The sequence below is a fragment of the Numenius arquata genome, chromosome 4, assembly GCF_964106895.1.
Source record: "Numenius arquata chromosome 4, bNumArq3.hap1.1, whole genome shotgun sequence".
Classification (NCBI taxonomy): domain Eukaryota; kingdom Metazoa; phylum Chordata; class Aves; order Charadriiformes; family Scolopacidae; genus Numenius; species Numenius arquata.
The window spans coordinates 66498760-66522559 of NC_133579.1; the positions used below are offsets into that span (position 1 = coordinate 66498760).

At 41.0% G+C, this 23800-nt stretch overlaps 1 protein-coding gene across 1 annotated transcript in view; it reads left to right on the forward strand.

Annotated features, from left to right (window-relative positions):
- E2F3 (E2F transcription factor 3) overlaps nucleotides 1–23800 on the forward strand; it is a 45320-nt gene extending 21520 nt beyond the window's left edge. The window contains exons 2-7 of the mRNA XM_074146526.1: nucleotides 11611–11722; nucleotides 14070–14289; nucleotides 14868–15026; nucleotides 17673–17787; nucleotides 20651–20789; nucleotides 21520–23800. Coding sequence (XP_074002627.1) covers nucleotides 11611–11722; nucleotides 14070–14289; nucleotides 14868–15026; nucleotides 17673–17787; nucleotides 20651–20789; nucleotides 21520–21785 — 1011 coding nt within the window. The 3' untranslated portion in view covers nucleotides 21786–23800. The remainder of the gene's footprint in view (nucleotides 1–11610; nucleotides 11723–14069; nucleotides 14290–14867; nucleotides 15027–17672; nucleotides 17788–20650; nucleotides 20790–21519) is intronic.

Consider the following 23800-nt stretch of genomic DNA (forward strand, 5'->3'; position numbering starts at 1 on the left):
TCTTGTAAATTAGGCTATCACATCAGCTTTTTAGATTGCCCTGTCCATGGCATGATAGAGTTTACCCAGATGTGAAAAAGAAAATGATTTAGTCTACCAAGGCTCGTTTGCTTTTTTCACAAACTGTTGATTGTCTTGTCTTGTTTTCATTCCCTGTCACTGGGAATAAGTAAATTTTGTCTTTTGAACTAAATAATTTATCTTCATTTTGCCAGCGCTACCTGGTTGTTCTGCTCCTTGGTGTGGCCGATGGAGTGATAAAATACTGCCAAGCTTGGATGTGCATCACAGCAAAAGCTCAGTGGATTAGTTGTTCTTTGTGAAGTTACAGAGAATTTAAAACACTAAGAACTCAGCTATCTTCGTGTCGTTTCAGCCACGTAAGCTGTCTGCTGCCAAACCGATTGCTGAAATAAGAGTATATACAACAGCTGCCCACCTTGACGTGAGCAGGGAGGAAATCACCAGGTCCTAGAGTTTAGTAACCCAGGCTGGGTGAAAACCGAGTTCAGTTTGTACTTGAAATGTGCTGTGGAGAAACCTCTGACGGCAGTACCTGTTCCTGATCTAGGATGAAAGGGGCTGTCAGCCACAACTGGGGTTTCTAGGTCCCTGCTATCTGTGATCCTCTCCCTTGCTCTCTTCTTACATGCTTTTGTCTACCTCTTTGACTTTCTGCTGATTTGGAGTCTCCTTTCTGACTGCTTCTAGGAATAGTTGCTTTGGGATATGTAAACTGTGTTTCCTGTTTCTTGGGCACTTGCTATTTATTTTTCTTACTCTGAGGTCTGGTATGTGGAGGAGGTTATTGTATTAACTTCTTCAAGGTTACTTAAGCATTTTTTTTTCAATGTGATACTAGTAATTATGTTTTCAAAACTATACCTTATTAGCTTTTTGCAAATAATAAATCAGTCTCTCCATGCAAAGTCAGCATTATAGATATTGTAGGTGCAGAAACAACTTCTCAGGGTTAATCTGCTTGGACAATGTTGTGACTTCCTTGAAGTGAACTAAAACCCCCACAGTTTACACAATGTACAGAACTATTCTGTATTACAGCAAAGGCTTAGGACCCTATTTCTTATCATCTGGCTCTGTGAGTGCAAATCATTGCAGCTCATCTGGGTCTGGTTGTCTCCTGAAAGTTTTCTGTCAACTTGCACAATGTACTTTGGAATCTATATAATATTTTTATCACCCAAAATGGATTCAAAGTACATTTATTACTTTTGGGGAATTCAGCTGTATGTTTTTATACTTGTTTGGAATTAGGTTAGGGAAGTACTTCAAAATTAAAGATTTTACTACTTTAGATCTGGCTTTTTATAACTAATTACATTAATTGAACAAGTAGTAAGATGTAAGAACCATCTTGCCTCAGGCAGTGAATTAAAAATACAGTGTCGAGATGGCTGTCAACTTTTTTTTTAAGACAGGATTCTCCTCCTTTGGGAGCATGAATACCCAACACTAAAACTCATGTGCACCTGAGTATTTAAAACTTAATGCCTTCTAGTTTGTAGCTTTCTGCTATAGTTTCTGAATTGTTTGCATATGGATCCTCTTTGTCATTAATTTTTGAAAGAATGTACAAGTTAGTTGGTTCCCTATGAATCACCTGTCAGTAAGTGAAGCGACGCCGTCCCTCAGCACTGCACTAATGTAACTCAGTATGGATATTTTGAGTGGAGTGTAGGAAGCTTTGGGGTGCCAGGGTGGAAAATTTTCAACCATAGACCTGTGCAGACAAGAAAGCTTGCACTCCAGAAACTTCATCGGTGTAATTCCACAGATGCCATCCTTTCTTGTAGGTGTCCTGCATCCAAGGAAAACAAAGCTCGAGATGCTGTGGCTTAGGCTGGCAATTTAGTGAGCAAACTTTGTGATGCAAGCCCCATCTTGCATTGTTACCCTGCACCTACACTGAGATAGCACTGGTGTGACTTTGTGAGTGCTCTGTCTTCTCCTCCCTTTTCATAGGTATCAAATCCTATTAATTCCATCTTCCTAGAGAGTTTTAAGACTATATTCTACATGTTCTGTAAGTGAGGAATAACTATCTTCCTGATTCTTATATCGATATATATGCCCAGTATACTATTACTTTAATATTTAACCTGTGTATCTGATACTTTATGGCATGTACTGGAATTTCCTCCAAGGAAGTTCATCCTATCCTATTCTCCAGTTCCCTTAATGTCCTTCCTCCCCCTTCCCAGGGCTTGTTTGTTTAGTAGACAATTTGGCAGACAACTGACAGTGTTTCGAAAGTTTTTCTTTTTTTAAATAGCTGTGCTAATTTCTACATGCAGGGTGGAAGCCCCTCAGTGGAACTAATCCAATCACAATCTTATTTTGCAGTTAATGACTTCCCAAAGAGCACTTTTAAAAATAGTCCTTAAATACAAAATGATCTCTAGGATGTATTTTGAGACTGGCTGCTTGCGATGGTTATTCTTTGGGATCCAACCTTATAATGATATGGAAGTTTTAATTTCCCTTGTTCCAGTTCTGTTTTAGCCTCCCCAGTCAGGAGGCTGAACGTCCTCTGCAGGGCTGAGACACAGCAAGCATGAAGAGGTGATGCCCCTATCACACACCGTGTGGATTTAAACTATGGCTTTCTTATTTGGCGTACTTTAACCTCCATGGGTAAGGTTAAAAGTGGACCTGTGTCAGTATAACTATTACATATGTATGCAATACAAAGAAATTACACTGAGAAGTCTCTTATGCGGCCCATCTGTTGTCACGTCCTCCCTCCCCCCTGCCCGCTTGCCATCGGTTTGAAAGTTCAGCCTCAGGCCCGTTTTGTGACAGTCTTGTTTTCTTCAAAGGATGTCTGTGGTGAGAAATTACTGACGCGAACTGCAACTGAAAACCCCCAAGCTTTGCTCTGGGGGCAGCAGCCTCCCTGAAGTGGTATCTTTGGGAACGGGGCTGGTAGCTTTGACACCAATTTGCAGGACCAGGTTGGCTTTAAAGCTTGCTGGTGGCAGAGATAGCCTTGCCACCGTGGTCTTGGTTATGCTCACCGGGGAGGGAGACTGTCCTGCTGCACCCAGCCACCCCAAAACCCCACAGTCAGGATATCCCCCCCTCAGATTCTTGCTTGGTCTGTCTTGTGCTTCTGCTGCGTGTCTTGGCACTCTGTCAGTAGGTTTTTCTGGAAGTTTTGTCCTCCAGAGCTTCCACCTCAACCAGGCAGGTGCAGCTCAGCCTCCAGCAGCTGTTGGGATGGGAGAGTAGCTGCTGCATGGAGGTGTTTCCAGGACTTCTCAGAGGCACGTGTGCCCCTCGCCTGGGGCAGTTGAGCAGTTGAGATGAAAACTGGGTGCAGTTTCCTGAAAATAACTTTTCGTATTTCAACATGAATGGTAACTGGAGCCGTCAAGCTTAGTACAGTGGAAAGTCATTGCATCCAGTAAGAAAGAATTGTTTCATGTTTGGCGGAAAAAAATTGCAATAGAAAGATCTCAGATGATTCATTTCCTATGTAGCATAGGTGTAATTCTGTTGGTTTGAGGCCTGAAACGTGGCTTATGCTTTGGTTTATGTCTTGCACAACCATTGTAATGTCCTTCCCTTTCTAGCACAAAGGAAATACGAAGTACTGCACCAGTGTAGGAGAATAAGATGAGCTGCATGAGTGCAAGCTTGATGGGGCGTAGGCTGATCCCATGGCATCCAAGTAGACCGATGAGCAGAAAATGGAATAACATCAAATGGGTTGTCAGCTTACCTCAGTGTCCAAGTTACCTTAGGGGTGGTGACTGTGAGATGCTCTGCCCTTCTGGCAGGTCAGCCCCCCATGAAGTATCAGGGTGAAAATGAAAGGGAATTAGTACCTTGAGATGATTATCCTCCTTCAGTAAAAATGTCCAGGAAGAAACCACCATTTTTCATTGCTGCATTTCGCTGCCTTCTTGGTTTGGTTCAGGTCATTGCGTTTCATTGAAAGGTGGTTGAAAACGTCCTTCTGTTCAGACAGGAGGGAGATGAGAGAAGCGTGAACTGTCGGGCATCAATGCCCAGTGCTGCTAACGTGGGAACAAACCCTCTGCGCTCAAACTGTTGAGCGTATTTGGAAGCTAATGTATTCCCTTCAGTGGGTGTTAAAAATGGCATTGTGTGATGTTCTGTGGCAATGACTGGGAGGCACTCGTGACACTTGTGTTACCTCTTCCTGCATATTCAACCTGAGAAGGGAAAGCCATTGCAAGCTTCCTCTGGCTTGGGTCCTACTTTCAAGCAAGAATCCGCTGCTGAAACTCGGCCACCCACGTTTTAACTGTTTTGAGCTAAATATAAGTCTTATGGTTTGATACTTAAGCACTTCGTGGCTTCCTTGACACTCCCGATACTTCTGAGGGAATCGTGAAAATGGAAAATCAATGGGAATAGGATGGTTCAATTAAGCCTTGAAAGAAACTTCATCAGAGTTAACACTATCAGCCTTCATCTCTCAGGGTCAAATGCCTAATAAGGAGGGGCTGCAGATGATCAGAACATAGTTTAATTTGATAATTGTGAGGTGCCTCTTATTGAATGATAAACCCGATTTAAGACATGCAAAGGGGATTTTCTTTTAATATTCATCTACATTAAAAACAAGCGATTTGTAGCTGAAGGAATAGTTTCAATATAGGAGCTAGAGAAGAATTTACCTCAGTCAAAACTGTAATTAGCTGATGCCTGATAAGATGAAAAATAAGCTGATAGTTTAGGAAACACAAATTGGTGTAGTGTAAAGGATTTCTTGTCCCCTTTTTACTACAGTTGCCATTTTCTGAGAAGAAAATTTGGGGCTTTTGTGTTGGAGTAGGCTGATCAGGATGATTTCTGTAAGCTGTGTTTTCATTTGCTTTAAAATGCTTCTTTAAATGTTACTTTAAATACCAGCTGCTTGTCACTCAACTAATAATCCTGACTAATAAGTAGCGATATTTCAGACTCCTGTTCTTCTTTTTGTTGGTTTTACAATTTATTCAATTTTCAAGGCACTATTCTTTGTGTATCTTTTTATATGCTCTTACCTCAGTTTAATGAATGAGTGACATATAAAACTTAAAATTAAGGTCATGTTTTCATTAAAGTGCCATTCCTGGACTTGTTCCTCTGTGTAGGGTGGTAGGGGAATGCATACTTTTGACAGAGGGGTAATATTTTTGGGAAGAGTTGAGAGGGCTTTTAGAAACCCCCTTTTTAAGAACATACTTAGTTTATTGTCTTATACATGCAAGTAGTTTAATTCCCAGCTATTTCTTTATCTTCCTATTCTTTCCTTAAACCCTCTTCTTATGGTTTTATACTGTCAGAATTAACTACTTAAAACCAAGGGTAGTGTGGTACCAATGACTGCTATCTGTGTGTAGGCCACTGGGGTAAATCATCCTTCATGGAAAACTGAAATCTCTCTCCCTTCCAGGAGATTGCATTGCAAATTTATCTCCTTATTGCTCAACAGAAATAGGTACAAAAGGAGGAGTTGTCACTAGGAGTCCAAAAGCAGCAGCTCTGATAGTCCTCTTGCATCTTTTGCATCCTCTTGCATTCTCTGACCTGCAAGATCCTCTTGCATCTTGCAGCCGCTGACCTGCGGAGCTCAGCCCCTTCCCTTCTGGGAGCTCCTCTGCTTTCCTCTCTGCTCCTCTCCCTGTTTTTCGGTCTCTCCTGGTGTCGGCTGTAGTGTTTACCGTGCCTTCAGCTGGGTACAGCCCTCTGGCAGCACTCGGGACTCTCCACATACCAGAGTTTGTTCATTCGAGCACATTCAAAAGGCACAGCCTGTATTGCCTCGTTTAGTGGAGAAATTTCCCTAGCATATGAATATTTCTGTGCATTCACCCCAAGGTGTCCTTTTTTTTTTTTTTTCTTTGCTTCTTCTCTTGTATTCCTCCCTCATCAAGCTCCGGCTTAATTTACCCTTTCACGTAAGGTGTTTGCTTTCTTCTCTGCAGCTCCTGACCTCAAGAACAGCTTCCTAGAGTTCATGCCTCAGAACCGAGGCTTACAAATTTTATTTTTCAGCGGCTGCTTAATTCTGAAAACATGGAGGAAAGCCTGCAGAAAGTGCGTGGGGATTGGTAAAGCGTCTGCGCTATGGCTTCCTCGCTGCCGCCAAAATTTATCTGTGTTCTCTGCGTAGGCTTGCATCCCCTCCCCAGCAATATCAGCATTGTGGTGGCATACAGAAAAGCTGCCATTTTATCTGCCCCTAGCAATTGTAATATCTTCTTGAGACTACACCAGACTTCGTCGCCTGCCCTTGCTTAACTTGCCCAGTTTATTCCTCGCTCTGCGGCACTGACAGAGACACAGCTGAGTGCTAAGACACATTTCTCTGGCTTGCTGCTTGGTTCACCGTCAGCTGTCACTTAATACACACAATTTATTCCTTGCTATGCTTGGTCATTTCCAATCTTCCTATTTTCCTTGCTCAGTCAACCCTAAATGGGAGTTGCTTTCCAACTCCTCATCCCTTTTTTTTTTTTTTTTTTTTTAATCAGTTATTTTATCTTCTGTCCCCATCTCAGCAGACTTTGTCCCAGTTTACTTTCGCTCTTGTTCTGAGTTCAGCTTTTGTCCTTTTATATTTAAATCCAACTGCTGCTGCTCCAATATACCCTGAATGCCTGCTAGGGGAGCAGGGGACTTAGACGTATCTCATCCTGGCCGGGACCTCCTAGGAGATGGCATGTGCGTGGCCTGGGCAGGCCCAAGAGCTGCACCACTTGCAGTTGGAAATGGAATTTGGCTGTCGGTGTTTATATTGAAAATGTAGCAGCTGTGCTTTTCCAAGTGTTTTTAAATTTGGTATTTTGAGGGAATAGAAGGGCACATGCCCGGCTCAGATCATCCTTCTGTCAAATCTTACGTGCTTGCTAAAGCATGGTGGGTACAGCAGTATTTCAGCCAAAGGGTTTCCGGAAGGTAGCACAGGTAATGTAATTTTTCTTAGGTCTGTCTCTTGCAAACAGTGCAACTGCCTTGCATTCAGTAATAAAGCTGAGGGGAGACATCTAGCAGGAAAAATTTCAAATGCGCATAGTTTGGCAAAGTTACGCTCCATGGTTTTATCATTGGAAAGAATTAGAGGACGTTTTACTGCTGCTTCTTCCCTCAAACTCAGAAATATAAGCCTGAAAGAAAATGAGGCTTTAGTTTGACGTGCTGTGGTCTTCAAAAAGTGATGCTGGTTGTCCCGTCCCCCACCACAGCACTTCCCTCCCTGCTATCTTGACAAAGCCCCGTGCCGGCTGTTACCTCACACTTAGCACTTTGCTGTCTGTTATGCTCTTATGAGGTAACGCTCTGACTTCTTTTCTTCTTTTTTTTTTTTTTTTTTTTATTACTGGTGCCACTTTTGTTCCCCAAAAAACTGAAGTTGTTCGCTGTGTGACACAAAAGTGAAGCCACTCGAATGCCAAGGTGATGCCCCAAGGGGGGATGGAGGGTGTCCCACTGCTCCTGCTCCGAAGCCAAGTTACCCAGCAAGGGGTAACCTGGCAGAAAACTCCTCACTCGTGTTTTGGAGGAGGGTTAGGGTTCTGCTGGTTGTGAGCCCTTGAGCCAGCTCCCTCCGGGGTCTGGTGAGGACCTGTGGGTCAGGCACTGCCTGCACCAGGGGTGTCTTGGGGATGGAGGGACAATGCCGGAGAAGCGGTGGTGGCAGCAACCTTTTAGACCCAGGCAGCTGTGAGGTTAAAACAGCCCATTAAGAGGGATGGGCTATAATTTCCTGATTGCACCCTTTCCAGCCCTTTTTTCAATTCGTGATAAAACTACATTTGCTCTTTTTCTAGTGTTCTGTAAGTATGCCTGCCTCCAACCTCTTCTGAAAAGTTAATCACTGAGATCAAGTATTAAGTGAATTTCATCAGGTCCTGCCTACTTGAAAATACTTAGCTTATCCTAGTAGGTTTTAAACTGTTTTCCTAGAGACACAAGTGTTCTTATGAAGACATTCTTGTGAGTTTGTCTCTAATGTTAATTTTGGTAGCTATCTGGGTTGTTTTTTGGGTTTTTATTTTTGGAAGAAGGATTGAAGCTAAAAGGACATAACTACATAGGAGTCAAGGTGCCACCTGTTCTTTAGTGGTCTGCACTGAACAGTGGATCCCAGTGGTGCCCGGTGACAGGACAAGAGGTAATGGGCACAAACCGGAACATAAGAAGTTCCATCTAAACATAAGGAGGAACTTCTTTACTGTGAGGGTGGCAGAGCACTGGAACAGGCTGCCCAGAGAGGTGGTGGAGTCTCCTTCTCTGGAGACATTCAAAACCCGCCTGGACACGTTCCTGTGCAACCTGCTCTGGGTGGACCTGCTTTGGCAGGGGGGTTGGACTAGATGATCTCCAGAGGTCCCTTCCAACCTCATATCATTCTGTGATTATATGATCCATAGTTGTATCTATATCAGCAGTTGCTTATGGTATTGAAAGAGAAAATGGAGTCAAAGTTGATACCAAACATTTAGACCTTCACCAAGGGTTTAGGTAGGTGCCTGGTTCAGATCAATAGGATGCTTTCCTGTGACTTTTATGTCTCTTGCTGGATGTATCAGTCTGTGGCTTTACCTGTCTCACTACCCCGTGTGCTTTATGATCCTTTCACGATCTCCCTGAGGAATCTGACTTCCACGTATTGCACTCGAGTTTCAAGTTGCTGAGAAGTTCTTAGTCTCTACGCTTCCTACCTTTCCCTGTCATTGGGGTGCTTTGTGCTGGTGTCCTTTGGCTTTCCACTTAGCAGGTCCCATGTACTGTGTGAGAAGATTCTGCATGCTGTGATTGTACAAGTTTTTGTATTGTCTTTATTTGCATTATTTGATCAAATACTGCAAATAATGATTATAGGGCTGTAGCAGAAATAAGTTATGCAAATCAAGATTTTTATTTTTTTTTTAAAAGGATTACTGATTCTGCTGATGGCTGAACACAGATCTTTAGTTTTCTGAAGGGAAGTCTGGTATTGGGAAGCGCTATGAATAATTTTGGAGATGGGAGAGAGAAACTGTGAGTCACACAGGATTTCTAGTGCAAAGACAAAGGCACTAGAAAATCTTTGGTCTCTAAGTCAGGGAAGAAGAAATTGAGAGAATATACCACTTCAATCCTGCATCTTGTTATGAAGTTTGTAGAACAGGAAGGGGAAGAAAGCACTTGCTGAGTGACGTGTAACATCTGGCCAGAAATTAAACATTCCTCAGGGTTTGCTAAAATTGCTTCTTGGTAACTTCACCAAGCTCTTTTAAACTCTTCTAAAATATTTCGCTCCGTATCTCAGGTTTTCTGTGCGCTTCGTGCCCTACAAAATAACTCTTCTGTAGCACTCTCTTGCTGTTTGGTATTTTTCCAGAAGCCAGTCCATAGCCCTGTGCTGCCTGTAGGTACAGTATGCTGGAGAGACCCCTGAGAGCGTGTTGCTTGTAACACCATCCCCTGACACACAGGGATGGGCTTGTGCTGCTGCACGCAGCCAGAGGATGCTGTTTATGTTCTCTCACTACCAAACCTGATTATTTGAAGTTCACAGGAGAAAGTTGTAAGTGTTTAACCGCAAAAGTAGGGGCAAAATACCATTGTTCATGTCTGGCAAACAAGCTGAGGCAACAAGTTTTGGTGTGTCGTCCAAACCAGAGTTTCTGCTCTGATGGAGAGAGCCGCTGCAAATCTCTGGATTTTAAGTCTTTAGCATTTCCCCTCCTCCTCACACCTGGTTTTGAGATTCTCTTTTATCTTTAATTGTATCCCTTTGGCCTAGTCTTCCCACGCCCTGAATTGTTCCCTTTTCACCCCTCCTTCCTTTTCTCTCATAGCTCTCCGGGTGGAGAACCACTTACTTAAAAAAAAGTGTGAAATGTGTTTCTCCCTCTGGAATATCTGTAATCTTAATTTAATCCAATTACGTTGGCTAAACATATTAGCTGGATGCCTTTGTTAACAGTTGACCTCTTTAAAATCTGTGTCCTTGGATTAGGGAGCCGATGTCTCTCGGGGAGGGGAGCAGAGGTGTTTCATGCTGTTAGGAGCTGCCGGCGATGGGCTGCTGGGAGCCTGCTGCCTGCAGCGCTTAAAAGGACGCAGTCAGTTCGGTTTTGCTCTGGTACCGATGAATTAGTGCCTTGCCCCTTCACAAAATATAGAGAATAGTGGCTTGAGCACTCTGCACGTGCTGTTACACCGTGGGCTCATAACAACTTTTCGTTTGCTTTAACTCGCCTTTTAATAAGCTTGAGGTTTGCAAGTGGAGTCCAGCACAAAGATGTTAGTTAACTCTCCATAAATAAATGCATAAAAAATTAATTTATTTAGAGCTTTTTGTAGTTTGCAGACACAAAGTAAAACACATAAGATAAATCCACAATACAGAAATATCTGTCTACAACTCCATAGCAGAATGTATTATTTTATCTTGGCTCACTGAGGAGCAGAACATGATGCAACCCTTTGGGGCAAGTCTGAAGAGCAAGCAAATACAATACTCTGAATTATTCAACCTAATTGAATAAACAACATTCTTTGGAAACAGCTATTTGGCTAAATTTCATTAGACATAAAACTTCTTTTTCTTCTTTTCCCGTGTCTTCCCAGGTAACGTTCTTTCTGTTGTTAGGATAACAAACATCCCCAGATTAAATTTCAGTAACTTGAGAAGTGTGGTAGGGTATAGAATTGTTTCCAAAGACAGTAGATTGCCTTTCTGTCTAAGAACAAAATTCATATTGGTGGTGGTTTTCATTACAGTTTGTCTGTGTTGCATAGCTTAACAGTTTCATTCATTATTTTTATTATGCAAGTGTGCACAGCTTTTTTTTTTTTTTTGAGCTGGATGCAACATTTACAGCTGATTTTCAGGCATCATCTTTTTGACAGGACTTCTGCTCCACCATGCTTTTATGTAGACAGCTTTAATGCAAATCTGCTAGTCAATGTGAAATAAATGTAGTGGCTGTGCTTCAATGAGGACAAAAATTACAGAGAAACAGAGGAGAACAGTTGTCCAATGCTCCTTGGTGTCACGTCTTGTATTTCATTGATGGAACTTTTATGGTAGTGGAAGTTGCTGGTTCTCTCAAAGCTGTCCTTTCAAATGGTGAAGGAAAAACATAACTTGCACTAATACTACCTGTGTGCAAACTTATATTGGTATAAAGAGTTTTTCAAAGGAAATGTAGCTGGGTGGGTGCATACGTGTGTGTGCTTGAGCGATGCTCTTTGCTTTTCTTAACTGAAATGTTCTCAACTCAATTGAGGGTAGAAATCTTTCACATGTATTTAAGAAGTTCCAGACTAGACTGAAGTAGATCATACAACTGTCATTCAGCTTTTCAAATTAAAAAAAATCGCTGAATTTTCCAATAAAAACCCTATCAACCTCACCTTTGAGAGCGACGTATTTAAGTCCACCTTAGGATTCCAGTAAATACTCAGATTCCCTTGTGATGAATATGGGGTATGAACCTGTACCGCTACCTTGCTGTGAGAAGTTCACTGCTGTCTGCCTTTCCTGTAGCCCCGATGTTGTGTTTGATAAAGTGAAATACACTTCTTAACATCTATCAATTAAAAAAAATATATGTTGTTGTTTTTTTTTTTTAACAGGCAAAACGAAGGCTGGAGCTGGGAGAAAGTGGCCACCAGTATCTTGCTGAAGGACTGAAGACTCCAAAGGGGAAAGGAAGAGCTGCGACAAGAAGTCCAGACAGCCCAAAAAGTAAGGGAACTGGTGACACACTGTGTGGCACAGTTGTTTTTTTTTATTTTTATTTTACCAGCTTGAGATCAGAGCGAACGAGTACAACAGGCGGCGTTACCTCGCTGGAGGAGCATGTTCATTACTCTCCTCACCTGGGTGTGCATGCAACGTACTCAACCCCACAGCCAGGCAGGCACAACAAGTGCCTTCAAGCCTTCAACAAGGCTACAAGCCTTCAGCGCTTGGTGCAGGGCTGCCGAGAGGCTGCGGAGGCTCCTGGCTGCCAGGCCTGTCCCTCCGCCTGCCGGGCAGCCCGCAGCCCCTCTGTCCAGGACCTCCTCTTCAGCTGAGGACATGAAGCTGGGGATGCTCAGGAGAGGTAGACGCGGAGGAATCAAGATATTCTGATGGGATCAAGCACGTGGTTATTAGGCAAGGCTAATCAGGCCAGACTCCTCCTTCCCTGCTAAAGTTACAGCAGATTTGCAGGGCTCCTTCCCCCAGGCAGGGATTTGCAAAGAGCGGTAGCTGCGCCCCAGCAGCGTTATGCGCTAAATGCTTTTTTGTGGGCTCTGATGTTCCTTCTCTCCCTGCAGTATGACTGGATTATTGCTGCCACCGCTAAGTTGCTGCAAGTATTAATTTTTGCACGTCTGTGTTGCCTTGGGCGGTAGGTTTCTTGCGGCAGGAGCTGGGGGGCGTAGCCTTGCCATCTTGTTTTGGGGGATTTCAGCAGAATTTGGCTTGCAGAGGGAGGGCAATGGGGAAAGGAGAGGGCTGGGTGAGCAGTGGTAGTGATGGGAGGGCAAGAGATGTGAAGGGATGCTTGTCCCTCCTCACCAGTAGAAGTCTTGTTTCTATTGAGGCAGATGGGGGGGAAAAAAATGAAATTAGCTGAAGATACAAACTTTAAGCGGAAAAGTTAAACAACCACAGTTGTTTTAACTAAACTGGACTTCATTAAGCGAAACAAAGGTGTTTAAAAAAAAAAAAAAATGTGAGAATACACTCGACAGAAGTTCGGTACCATTCTGAGCATAGGATGCTGCTGCAGTGTTGATAAGGCTGTACAGAGAACTTCTTGCTGTATGACCAGTAGCACATGCCATTTTAGGTGGGGGTCAAGTAGCCTCTTGTCCTTCTCACTCTGATCCTCTTAGTCTTTTCTAAAACCCAAAGGAAAAACAAATAAAACTACCCTGCTCTAAATTTAGAAGGTCACCTAACTGATGTGGATATTCCTCCATGTCCCAGTGCAGACAAGCCCTGAGTTTATCAAAAAAATGAGATTTGGCAGGTTTTCTTTGCAAACAGGCAATGACTTCATTGAAAAGCCATCGTATTCTTCAAAATATTTCAGCATAATCTAAAGGTTCGCTTTCAGGTAGAATTTCAGTTTTGACTGACTTCTGCAATTAAATGCAGGACCTGAACCTTGAACACATGAAAATGACCACTGGATCAGCCTGAGATCCATCCTGCATAATGTTTGACCCCACCTGAAGCAAGTGAAAGGTTTGAGATGTACAGTAAAGGTTTGCTAACAGGGAAACTTTCAGTCCAGTAGACTTCTAATAATGCCCTTGACACAAAGGCTTTGAACACTGAGAATTAGAAATTATTCTGATCTATGTATTTAAACTCTTAAGAGCTCATCTGTGAAGTACATAGTTGCTACATTTGTGCATGAAAACAGCAAGTTGTCTAGTAAGATCCAAGCTGTTTGCTGACCTCTAATTTAAAAGAAGTGGATACTCTTGGCCGGTTTGAGCATTGTTTGGTTATGGAGAAATGATGATTATAAATTGTATCTTGCGTCAATCTCCTCTAATTCACTGGAGTTTTCTGTACGCCGTGCAGTCTGACGCTGATGGAATCTGTCATTGTGTTCACCCACTGAAGTACACCTAAGTCCTGCTTAACTGCATGTGAAACACTTATCTTACAAGAGGGGAAAATCAAACCCTGATGAAAGCTGGCTATCAGCCTGATGAAGGAGCAGCATAGGAGAATTTTTGGTATTGCTGCCAGGATAAATAGATACTAAAAATACTATTACGAATTCACCTAGTGAAAGCCTAAGTAGAATATTGCTATATGTATCCGTCAGACTAATGGAAATATTTGCATTTAAAAAAATGTATGTATTTGCTCATGTACCTGTGACTTTTGGAAAAGTACATCTTGAAATACAAATAAATACCCAGTGGTAAGTTGTGCCTTAATGCAGAGGTTTGAGAGATTTCTCTAGTAAAAATGAAAGAAATATCTGTAACGTGTATCCTTTCATTTGTGGATGCTGCTTTCGGAACCAAAAGGAGAAAATTGATTTATCTGGGTTTGGTTTTTTTTCTTCCTTTCCAAGCCCCAAAATCTCCTTCAGAAAAGACTCGGTATGATACATCACTTGGCCTTCTTACAAAGAAGTTCATTCAGTTGCTGAGCCAATCTCCTGATGGGGTCTTAGATTTGAACAGAGCGGCTGAGGTCCTCAAGGTGCAAAAAAGGAGGATTTACGATATCACCAATGTACTGGAAGGCATCCATCTCATTAAGAAAAAATCCAAAAACAACATTCAGTGGATGTGAGTATTCATTATCCTTTTCCATTCCTGCTGGCTGATTTCACTGTCACAGAGCAGCAGTGTTTTTCTTCTCCCACCTTCCATTCTAACACTTTGCTCCAAGCAGTCATCCAACATGCCTTCTATCAGGATAAAGCTTTCTTTTTCTGTTAAGACAAGTTTTCAGTGTATAAATAGCATTTGTCAGGGAAATTAGAAACCAGCATTTTGTCTGAATACTGGATTAACTCATTTGCTTGTGCAAGTGGAGTAAGTTTTTTGGGTGCACATCTCTACCTACTGCCTTCCTTGGTCTTTTTCAGGGTGTTAGCGGAGAGGGGAGTTAAAAGCAAGATTTTGTAAGCGCTTGGAAATATTCGACTTTTCCACGTTGCTGGCAGTTCCAAAATGTGTTGTCATGAGAAAAAGACACTTTTTTCTGGAAAGCGTAGTTTATGTTGACTCGCTACGGGCAGGTGTAGGGAGAAAGGGGTGAAGGACTTGATCTGCGGTGTGAAACCCTGCCCCTTCCCTTTCCCGTAGCGTGGGATCAAGTTTTACAAATGCTGAAAGGGTGTCTTCCTTCTTTGTACCCGCAGGGGCTGCAGCCTGTCAGAGGATGGTGGCATGCTGGCACAGCGTCAAGGCCTCACGAAGGAGGTGACCGAACTGACTCAGGAAGAGAAGAAACTGGATGAGCTAATCCAAAGCTGCACCCTGGACCTCAAGCTGCTAACAGAGGACTCCGAGAATCAGAGATATCCTTTTTGCCAAAACCTCAGAGGTGGTCAGTCGTCTTGCTGTGCTCTCTAGTGCTAAGAGAATTCCTGTAAGTAATTTGATACGAAGCATCAGACATTTCCAGAAGTTGGATAACGGGTTTTAATGTAGTTCTATATAAAAGATACTTAAGCCACTTGCACCTGTAATGCTTCTGGAATGTCAAAAAAAAAAAAAAAGGTGGTGTATGAAGGAACACATTTAAATTCATCTTCACATACAGTAAAACCAAGAATTTAGCTGATTCGTGAGTGACAACATCAAAACCCTATGCTTTTTTGACTCTTGAGCCCAGAGAAAACCCCATTTTTATGTGTGCAGTAACTATGAAGGCACTAGACGAAGTCTTTGCTAAGGTAACAAAGACTTGTGTGTGTGTGTACTCAATTTTTGTTTTTTCATTAAACTGACATGTATACATAACAGACAGAGAGGAAAATAAACTTGGGAGCCAGTTTAGTCTGAAACTTGCAAGAAATTTTTAGATTTCTCTTATTAGGGAATCTATAATAAAATATCATAGATAAAGGTTTTATGAGCTCTCAAAATGTCTATTTTAGAGTTAATTATTTGATGTAATAGCAGAGGTCAATTGCATAAGGTTCATATGACTTCTGGTACTTTGACTGCAAATACCCTTTTTTAAGTAACAAATTGTTATTTTCACTAGATTTCCCACCTATGAGCAACAGAAGAGAGCATTTATTAAATCCTGATGTGAAAACTTTTATTACTTCTAATAGTAGTTTGTAAAGAGCATCTAATAAGGTGGACTTGATCTTATGTTTTGAAGGGTAGGAAATGGCTATGAGAGCGTCAGTAAAATGTAATGTGAACTATGTAAATACTGTCTTTTGATTGTGCTGGCATCTCAGTGCGTATGAAAGCAAGACCACCGAGTGGCATAGGGAGTAGGGTCAGCACCTCCTTGATCCACGAAGAGATTTAAGCAAAGCAAAGCCGAGCATCAAAATTCTCTATATTTCTAATGCTGTTTGCTGTGGTAGAGATCCCTGCCCTGGGGGTGGGTGAGGAGGGAGCAGCATTAGCAGCATCTTGGCCTCATGCTTTTGGATTTAGGAGAGTGTATTCCTCAAATCCTTCTGTGACTCTTAAGTTTACTGGTAATAGTAGCCATTATTGAGGAAGGAATGTGGAAGCGTGAAACCTGGGGATGAATCTGAGAGCATCCCCGGTATGGTGTTTTGTTCACCTCACCGAAGTGTGACATGAGGTGACCTACCCAACACTCAGAGCTGAGAAGCCTCTTCCTTTGCTTAATCTCTGAAGGCGAAGTTGCTGCTTTTGAAAATGGTTTTTCTTTTTCCTTATGGTTAGGTAGCACCAAAATGCTGTTTGTGTCCCAGCAGTGTGCTTCCTCATCTACTTGATATATAGAATCAGCTGGTAACTCATCGCTACCTTGAATGTTTTGGGATATGCCCAGCATTAGCATGGGGAGCTTTTAGCTACAGCAAGGAAGATTCTTGTTGAAAGCCATGCAATCCTTTCCTTTGTTCATATAGTGACAGCCGCCGTTGCTGTAATTTGTACTCTGCCTTTGCAAGGCTTACTAAACCTTTCTAAAGCAGTGGTAAAAGCCTTGATGAAAGCCATTTGCCTGAAAGCTGACCTCTCGCTTTGCCCCCTGACCTGTTACTTTGCATTTGGTCCAAGTCAGATGTGAGATGTGTTGGCGTTTTGACCTTGGGCAGTTTGTCTTACTGTATGGTAACAGTAGACACTTACCAAAATTATTCACATTTACATCCCCCAGAAAGTATAATGATAAATTAGGCTCTTTATTTCTGTGGCATAAATATGCTAGATACTTCACGGATGAGGAAGCTAAAGGGCCGGAAGTGCTTGCGTGTGATCGTGGCTGTTTCACAGTTTGCAACCAAAAGCTCTGTGACACCTTGGTCACACAGGTCAGCAAGTGAGGCACCACCATGCGATAACCCACCAAAACACTCACGTGGATTTGGACAGATTCATGTTGACCAGCAGAATATTCATGTTCGTTCCCTGCTTATGCGAAAATCAACTTTCTGTGCTGTCAAGTTGTTTAAAGTAGTTGTGTAAGCAGCTTTTTGAAATAATTTCATAAAATATAAATGAATAAATAAATATATGAATATATAAATGTTTTTTAAAAAACTCCAAATGAAATTTGAAATTATTTTATTGATGACTTCAAAAATATATTGTGTATGTGCTTTTTTAACATGCATCTCTAAATTCCTTTACATTTTTTCCGTGATTTCCAGTTCTCTGCATTTTCATAGCAAGTGTGTAAAAAAACTTTGCTTCGTGCAGTCTGCGTGTAATTGCGGGTTGTCAAGCTTTAGCTTATGTAGCTTTACGTGTGTAAAGGAGAAGAGAGAGGAGGACTCAGCACAGAGAATCCCTTTTGTCACTCGGTAGTGGCCCCAGCTGTTAGATTAAAGAGGGAGATTCTCAGGCAGTTTCACTGCAATCACAACCAGTGTAGAGATTAGAAAACTTTGGCTGAAGAACAATGGAGCCATGAGAAAATGGAAAAATAATCGAAAGAATTCTACCTCTTCAAATAGTCTGAATATATTATAATCTGGGTTGGAAAATTCCTTAACAGTGATTACATTAGCTTATGTCACGTATCAAGATATTCGAAAAATTAGTGGCCTTAAAGACCAAACTGTTATAGTTGTGAAAGCTCCTCCAGAAACAAGACTTGAAGTGCCTGACCCAGTGGAGGTAAGGAGAACCTGGCTTTTCCTGCCAAGTTATATATTATTGTATTTCTACAGATGGAGCAAATGTTGTGAGTCTTACTGTAGTAACTGATGCCCAAGTTGGATTATATTGGCATACAGTCCTACATTCATCTGTTTTACAAACTTTGGAGGTGGTTTTTGTTTTTTTTTTTTTTTTAAAAAAAGGGGGGGAATCTTTAAGAATCATTTTACACAAAGCAATCATTATTTGTTTCTTTTCTCTCAATTCCAGCTTTCCTTCAGAGTAATCCACACTATTTACAGATTGTTCTCTTTTGTCCTACTTTATGTAAAGAAGAGCTCTTCCTTGACAGCTGAAATTTCGTATTTGTAACCATGTAAAATCTCTTAAGAGATTCAGCTCTCTTTATATTTTTTAGCTTTATGTAGTTTTAGTTATAAAGTTCATGGGTAGCTCAATGCCTTAAGCATCTTGATGACTCATGTTACTGATACCCTAATTTATTGAGACATGTTTTCATGTAGGATTTTCTTTTCTGAAGTATCACAATAATTGTAGAAACTTGTGTTCTACTCATAAAATCTATTCTTGCCCTTCCTTCTTCCATCATCATCTTTGTTTCACTGACACTGATTTTCTGTGTAAAACTTTGTGCATTCTGCTAGTGCACTTTTTGTTTACTATCACGAAGTCCGTAGGGGATGGGGCTTTTCTTTTCCTATTTTATAATAAGTACTTTTATTTCTGAAGCTGCCTGTCCTCATCTGTGTCCCTCTTCTGTTGCCCCTTGCTACGCAAGCCACAGTCTCTCTCTGAGTGCCAGCTTTTGTGTATGAGATGTCTGGCTCTTGTTCTTTCATCCTCGTTTTGTTTCTTTTCTGTATCCCAGGTAAGATGTCTAGGGTAATTTAGCTGCTTCTCCCTTCCCTTACCCGATGTCACAGTTGCAGGGAAAGATGCTACAGGTGGCTTTTCTTGGAAGATACCCTCAGGGAGTAGCTTTACTTTTTGTCATTCCTTTTATCGTTTATGAACCACATGGGTCAGCTGCTCCTGGGATTTTATCACTCTGTGGCAAAAGTGAGCTGCTTTACAATCCCCAGTTGTTATGACAGACCCAAGTATGTTGGGCAAATGTAAATAATTTGCATGAGCCGCTGCTTTAGAGATTCAACAATGTACCCAATTTCTTCTCTCAAGGAGCAATTAGACGTAGAGCCAAACCTCAGGGACCTCTGTGCTGTGTTCGTACCTCTACGTTATTCCCTCATCCCTGCTCTTGGGCTGGTTCCACTGAGCCTAGGGCCACCTGCTCCTGGGTGGGCATGAACAGACTCCAGATGCTCTGTCATTTCTTTTACTAAGATTATTCTTCACTTCCTTAGCCCCGTTATGGTTTGCATCCCTGTTCTTTCCCTCCCCTACTTTTGTCCTTAATTCCCCCTTTCAACCTAGGTGCAGGTTTTGGAAGAATAAATCATTTTGCTGCAGTGAGGAAGGGATATCTAAGTATCCATAAATATATACTGTTATCACTGCTTGCTTTCCTGTTTGTTTCCCCTAGGCGTTATGCTTTGAATTTTTTTAGTTCAGTGAAATCAGGCAGGTAGAGAGAGATGCACACAATCATTAAAGCTAGCGCCTAGACCTCCCTTATCCTCTAGGCCCAACTTACACATTTAATGTTCGGCTTCAGGCAGTAGAAGTCCTATTTCTTTCTCTCATTTGCAGTTACATTTCAGTGTCTTTTTTTGCATACCTCAGTCACTCAGCAGTACCTTCTCCAACTCCTGCTCTTCCCATCTCCTTTTTTCTAATTATCTTTAGCATTGCCCTAAGTACTCTTTAACTGCTTTCTCTGCCCTGGGGTATCCCTGTTCAGTTCTTGTTCTCTGTATTTGTAAACGCTGACTATTACGCTACATAACTGTCAGAACGCAAATAATATGAGGAGCCTTTCGTCAAAGGGCACGATAAAATGTATTTGGAACAAGTCTGCAAAGAGGGATATAATGCCTGTGTTCATACTTTTAAAAACTATTAATGCAATACAGCTGGAATGGGTTTATTTTTAACTGGAGGCATTTATGATTTTCCATCGTAAAACTTAGGGCAGGCAACTTTGCAGATTTTCCATCTGCCTATTTATGTCATTTTGTTGTACTGCGTCAATATGTGAAGCTTAAGAAAAGGTAATTTCTGGAGACAACTTCGGAGCTCCTGTTATTCAGAAACACCATCAAAACTAGAGTTGCTGCCTTTAGGGGACAGAAGGACTTTTATATAAACAAGTTTGGGTGAATAAAATGGCATGGGGTTGTTCTTGTTGTTCTGAAAAACTTCCCTGATAAACAGGTGAACTTAGATACAGCTATTCGAGTTCAGTGTGAATTGGTGTTGAAGGTTTTTTGTGTGACTGAGAAGGATGTTTTGGCATTCTTTTAAGCAGAAACAGTTATACAAATGAATCCAATAATATTGTTCTGAATAATAATAAAACCCATGACTGGCATCCCCACAGTTCCATGCCTTCGGAATGCTCCGGGTTATCATGGTTGTAAGAAAATGCTAGGAGTTTAATCCTTTATACCTCTCTGGTTATGACAGAACACACAGAATGTTGGGCTTCTGAGATTTGTGTGCTATAGAGAGTGGGAAAAGTTTTTATTTTTCTCTTCCAGCCTATGAGATATATCAGCCAAGCCTTTCACGTCTCCTTCGCATCTTCAAAACAAATACACGGGGGGGGTGGGGTGTTCAGGTTCTCTTCATTAGTAAAAAATGTATTAAAACACTCACACCCCAGTAAGAACTGAGTCCATACTGTCAATATTCTGTTGTGTTCGTTGGTGTGACACCTTACCGATGTTTGTTTTGTTAGCAGAGTGCATTGATACATTTATCTAGTACTCAAGGACCTATTGAAGTTTATCTGTGCCCGGAAGAAAACGATGCCCTCAGTCCAATGAAAACCTATAGTCAGGACCACAACGGGAATATTTCCAAAACCTTTTCCAAAGGTAAAGTTATTTCTTTGTGATGCTAATGGCCTTCCTTCATGCTCTCATTCAAGATCTCATTTTGAACTTCAGATATGAAGCTCTTGGTTTTTTTGGCTTTATTTTTCTAAGTGAAAAGCTATGGCATCCGTTTTCCACCGTGTCCTTCTGGTTTATGCAGCGGGAAATATGTTTTCTTCTGCATCGGTTGTTTAAAATAAGTTTCATATTTGCATATCATATGGAACTATGTAACATAAGTTTATGCAATATTGCAGAAACAAACAATTTTGTTCCATTTGCATTTTCAACTAGCACAGTAGCAGCAAAAACTTGTCTCAACACAAGAGGCAGAAATCTCTGTGTACTGGTACGTGCAGCTACGCAGTGCCACTGATGGCATCCGTTGCCTAGAAAGTTTTCACTTTGACTATGAATTCCACCGAAAAATAGGCATCTCTCCCTACACTTGATGACTCTTTTTTTTTTTTCCCAGTAGTTGTATAAACCTTGTAAAATACTCTTTTAGTAGAAGTGTCGTGGTGATAGCAACGTATTTTTGAGAAGCCCTTTGTAACAGATCAAAAACAAGCTAGAAATTATACGGAGGCCACTTTTTGTTGAAATGATGCTTTATGAAAAGCCCTTTATGCAGCGATTACTTTGTTTCATCTGTGCCTCATATTTCTAATGAGATTAAACGTCTCATCTTTTTTTTTTTTTTTTTTCTTTCCCCTCCCTCCTCTTACAGAAGTGGCTTCTGCTAACTCAGGACAAGGTGACTGCTCAGTAAATATGGCAACAATCTCTCCACTGGCTTCTCCAGCCAACCTTCTCCAGCAGACAGAGGACCAAATTCCCTCAAACTTTGAAGGACCATTTGTGAATTTGCTGCCTCCTCTGCTTCAGGAAGATTATTTGCTGAGCCTTGGGGATGAAGAAGGCATCAGTGACCTCTTTGATGCTTACGATTTAGAGAAGCTTCCTTCATTGGTGGATGAATTTATATACAGCTGATTCTGTTAAATGCTGTCCATATCTAAATCATGTTTTTAATGGAATCAAAAAACCTGCCATCATTCAGAGTTGTCCCCTACTTACTATAAAATAGCATTACTAAATTAACTAGGCTCTCGAACAGTGCTGATATTTTAATTAAATACTCCCTAAAAATACCATAAACAACAGAGTGAGGGCTTTTACAGCAAGGCCTTCTCCTTGACCCTGAGCTCCGGCACCTTGTGAGTCAGCAAGTGCAAGCAGGTGACCATAAATGTTTTGTCTTCACACTCCCCCAGTCTCTGCTTACGGTGACCAGTGGGCTTAACGGAGAAGGGGTCGATGAACTGGTTTAGTCCTAAGTAACAATTTTATAATAGTATTTCAGGCCGTGCCTTCTGCAGAGAATGCATGTCTTTTGGGTGTTGCAACACGGATCGTACCTGCGGTGAACGTAAATATGAAGTAATGCAAAAGCGTGAAATGGGATTCTTCAGCTACTTTGTGGGAATGTTTAAATTGCTGTCATAACGCTCATTTTGAGCTGTGTATATGTCTCATTATATGTCTTTAAAAGCTTTTAATAAGAAAAAAATACACTGTAAATGTAGTGTATATTGCAAATATTGAAAAGTATGAAGTTCTGCCACTTCTCATAGTAATCGCAGATTTTTAAAAATGCTTGTGTGCGCGCGTGTGTGTGAAAGTAGTTTTTGTTGGTTGTTTTTTTAAACTAGAACGAAGATGCACAGTTCAATTTCACTGCCCCCAATGTGCATTAGAACTGGTACATAAATTTTTGTGGTACTAAGTGGGGCTTTGTGTTAAGTGCCTACTAGAGATGCACTGTGGGTTTTTCCCTCTATGGAAAACACTTCTGCCAAGCTTTGTTTGTTCAATATATCATATTTATCTCAGTGGGTTAGCTTCCTCTGCTTACAGCTTTTTATAATTCTCTTCGCCAGCAAAATGGAACTAATTTTTTTTCCAAAGTACATAACTGTAAGTACCACATCAAATGAATTGCATTTATTTTTTGAAGATCTTTGGTAGTATAGTATAGTACCAATATTTATTTTTTGAACGTGAGAGGAATTCTAAGAAGTCTTAAATAATTTTTTTTTTTGAGTGTAAAATATGTTGCCATGTTCTGGGCTAAATTAATGATTAGATGATGCCCATATAATCCTTTTGTTTGCATTACTGTTGTACTTATCTGACATACTCAGAAAATTAGTACTATTTGTACTGTAGTAGAATATTACGTACGCAGGTTTTCTGGTACCATTGAGTTGCTGCTATGAAAGCTCACACACGAAAAGGCAAGAAGTCACAGTACTAATAAGAACACTGTATGACTGTGTGAGCTTTGGAATATAACATGTATAAAGGGCAACACGTAAAGAACTGTTAAACAGTGTTAAGTGTGTGTTTATATGTACAAATGTGTGCATAGATCATTCAGCAGTTGTATTTAAGTTGATGTATGTTCTCAACTCACACTTTAGTTATCTAGCAGTTTTGTACAATAGAATTAATTTGTAAACACTGCCAGAATATTTTCTAGCTGGTTTGTAATTTTTTAAGAGTTTTTTTAGATGTGGATCTGTAAATAAAATTGTAGTATTTAAAGTTTTCGTCTTGTGGAAGAGGAAAGTAAAAGTTGTGTGAGCATGAAGATTTGCGAGACAAAGGGGCACTTTTGTGGGGGAAGAGAAAATGAAGACTAATGCAGACCATCTTTTTTTGTAAAAATTAAAACACTTGTCCCAATGTGCGTGGGCAAAATACTAATCTAACTTAGCTTTGCATTGTATGCTAGTTTAAAAAAAAAAAAAAAAAAAACCTCTGTAAAATACTGTAAAAAAACCAAAAACAACAAAAAAAGCTTTTATGGTGAGTTTTGTAAATAGATTTATTAAAGGATGACCTGTTCTCTAGCTGTGATCTTACCACTTCAAATGGATGTAATTTGAATAAATTTTGTATGGTAATGAATCAATAAAAAGGATTTTTTAAAGAGTTTAGATCTG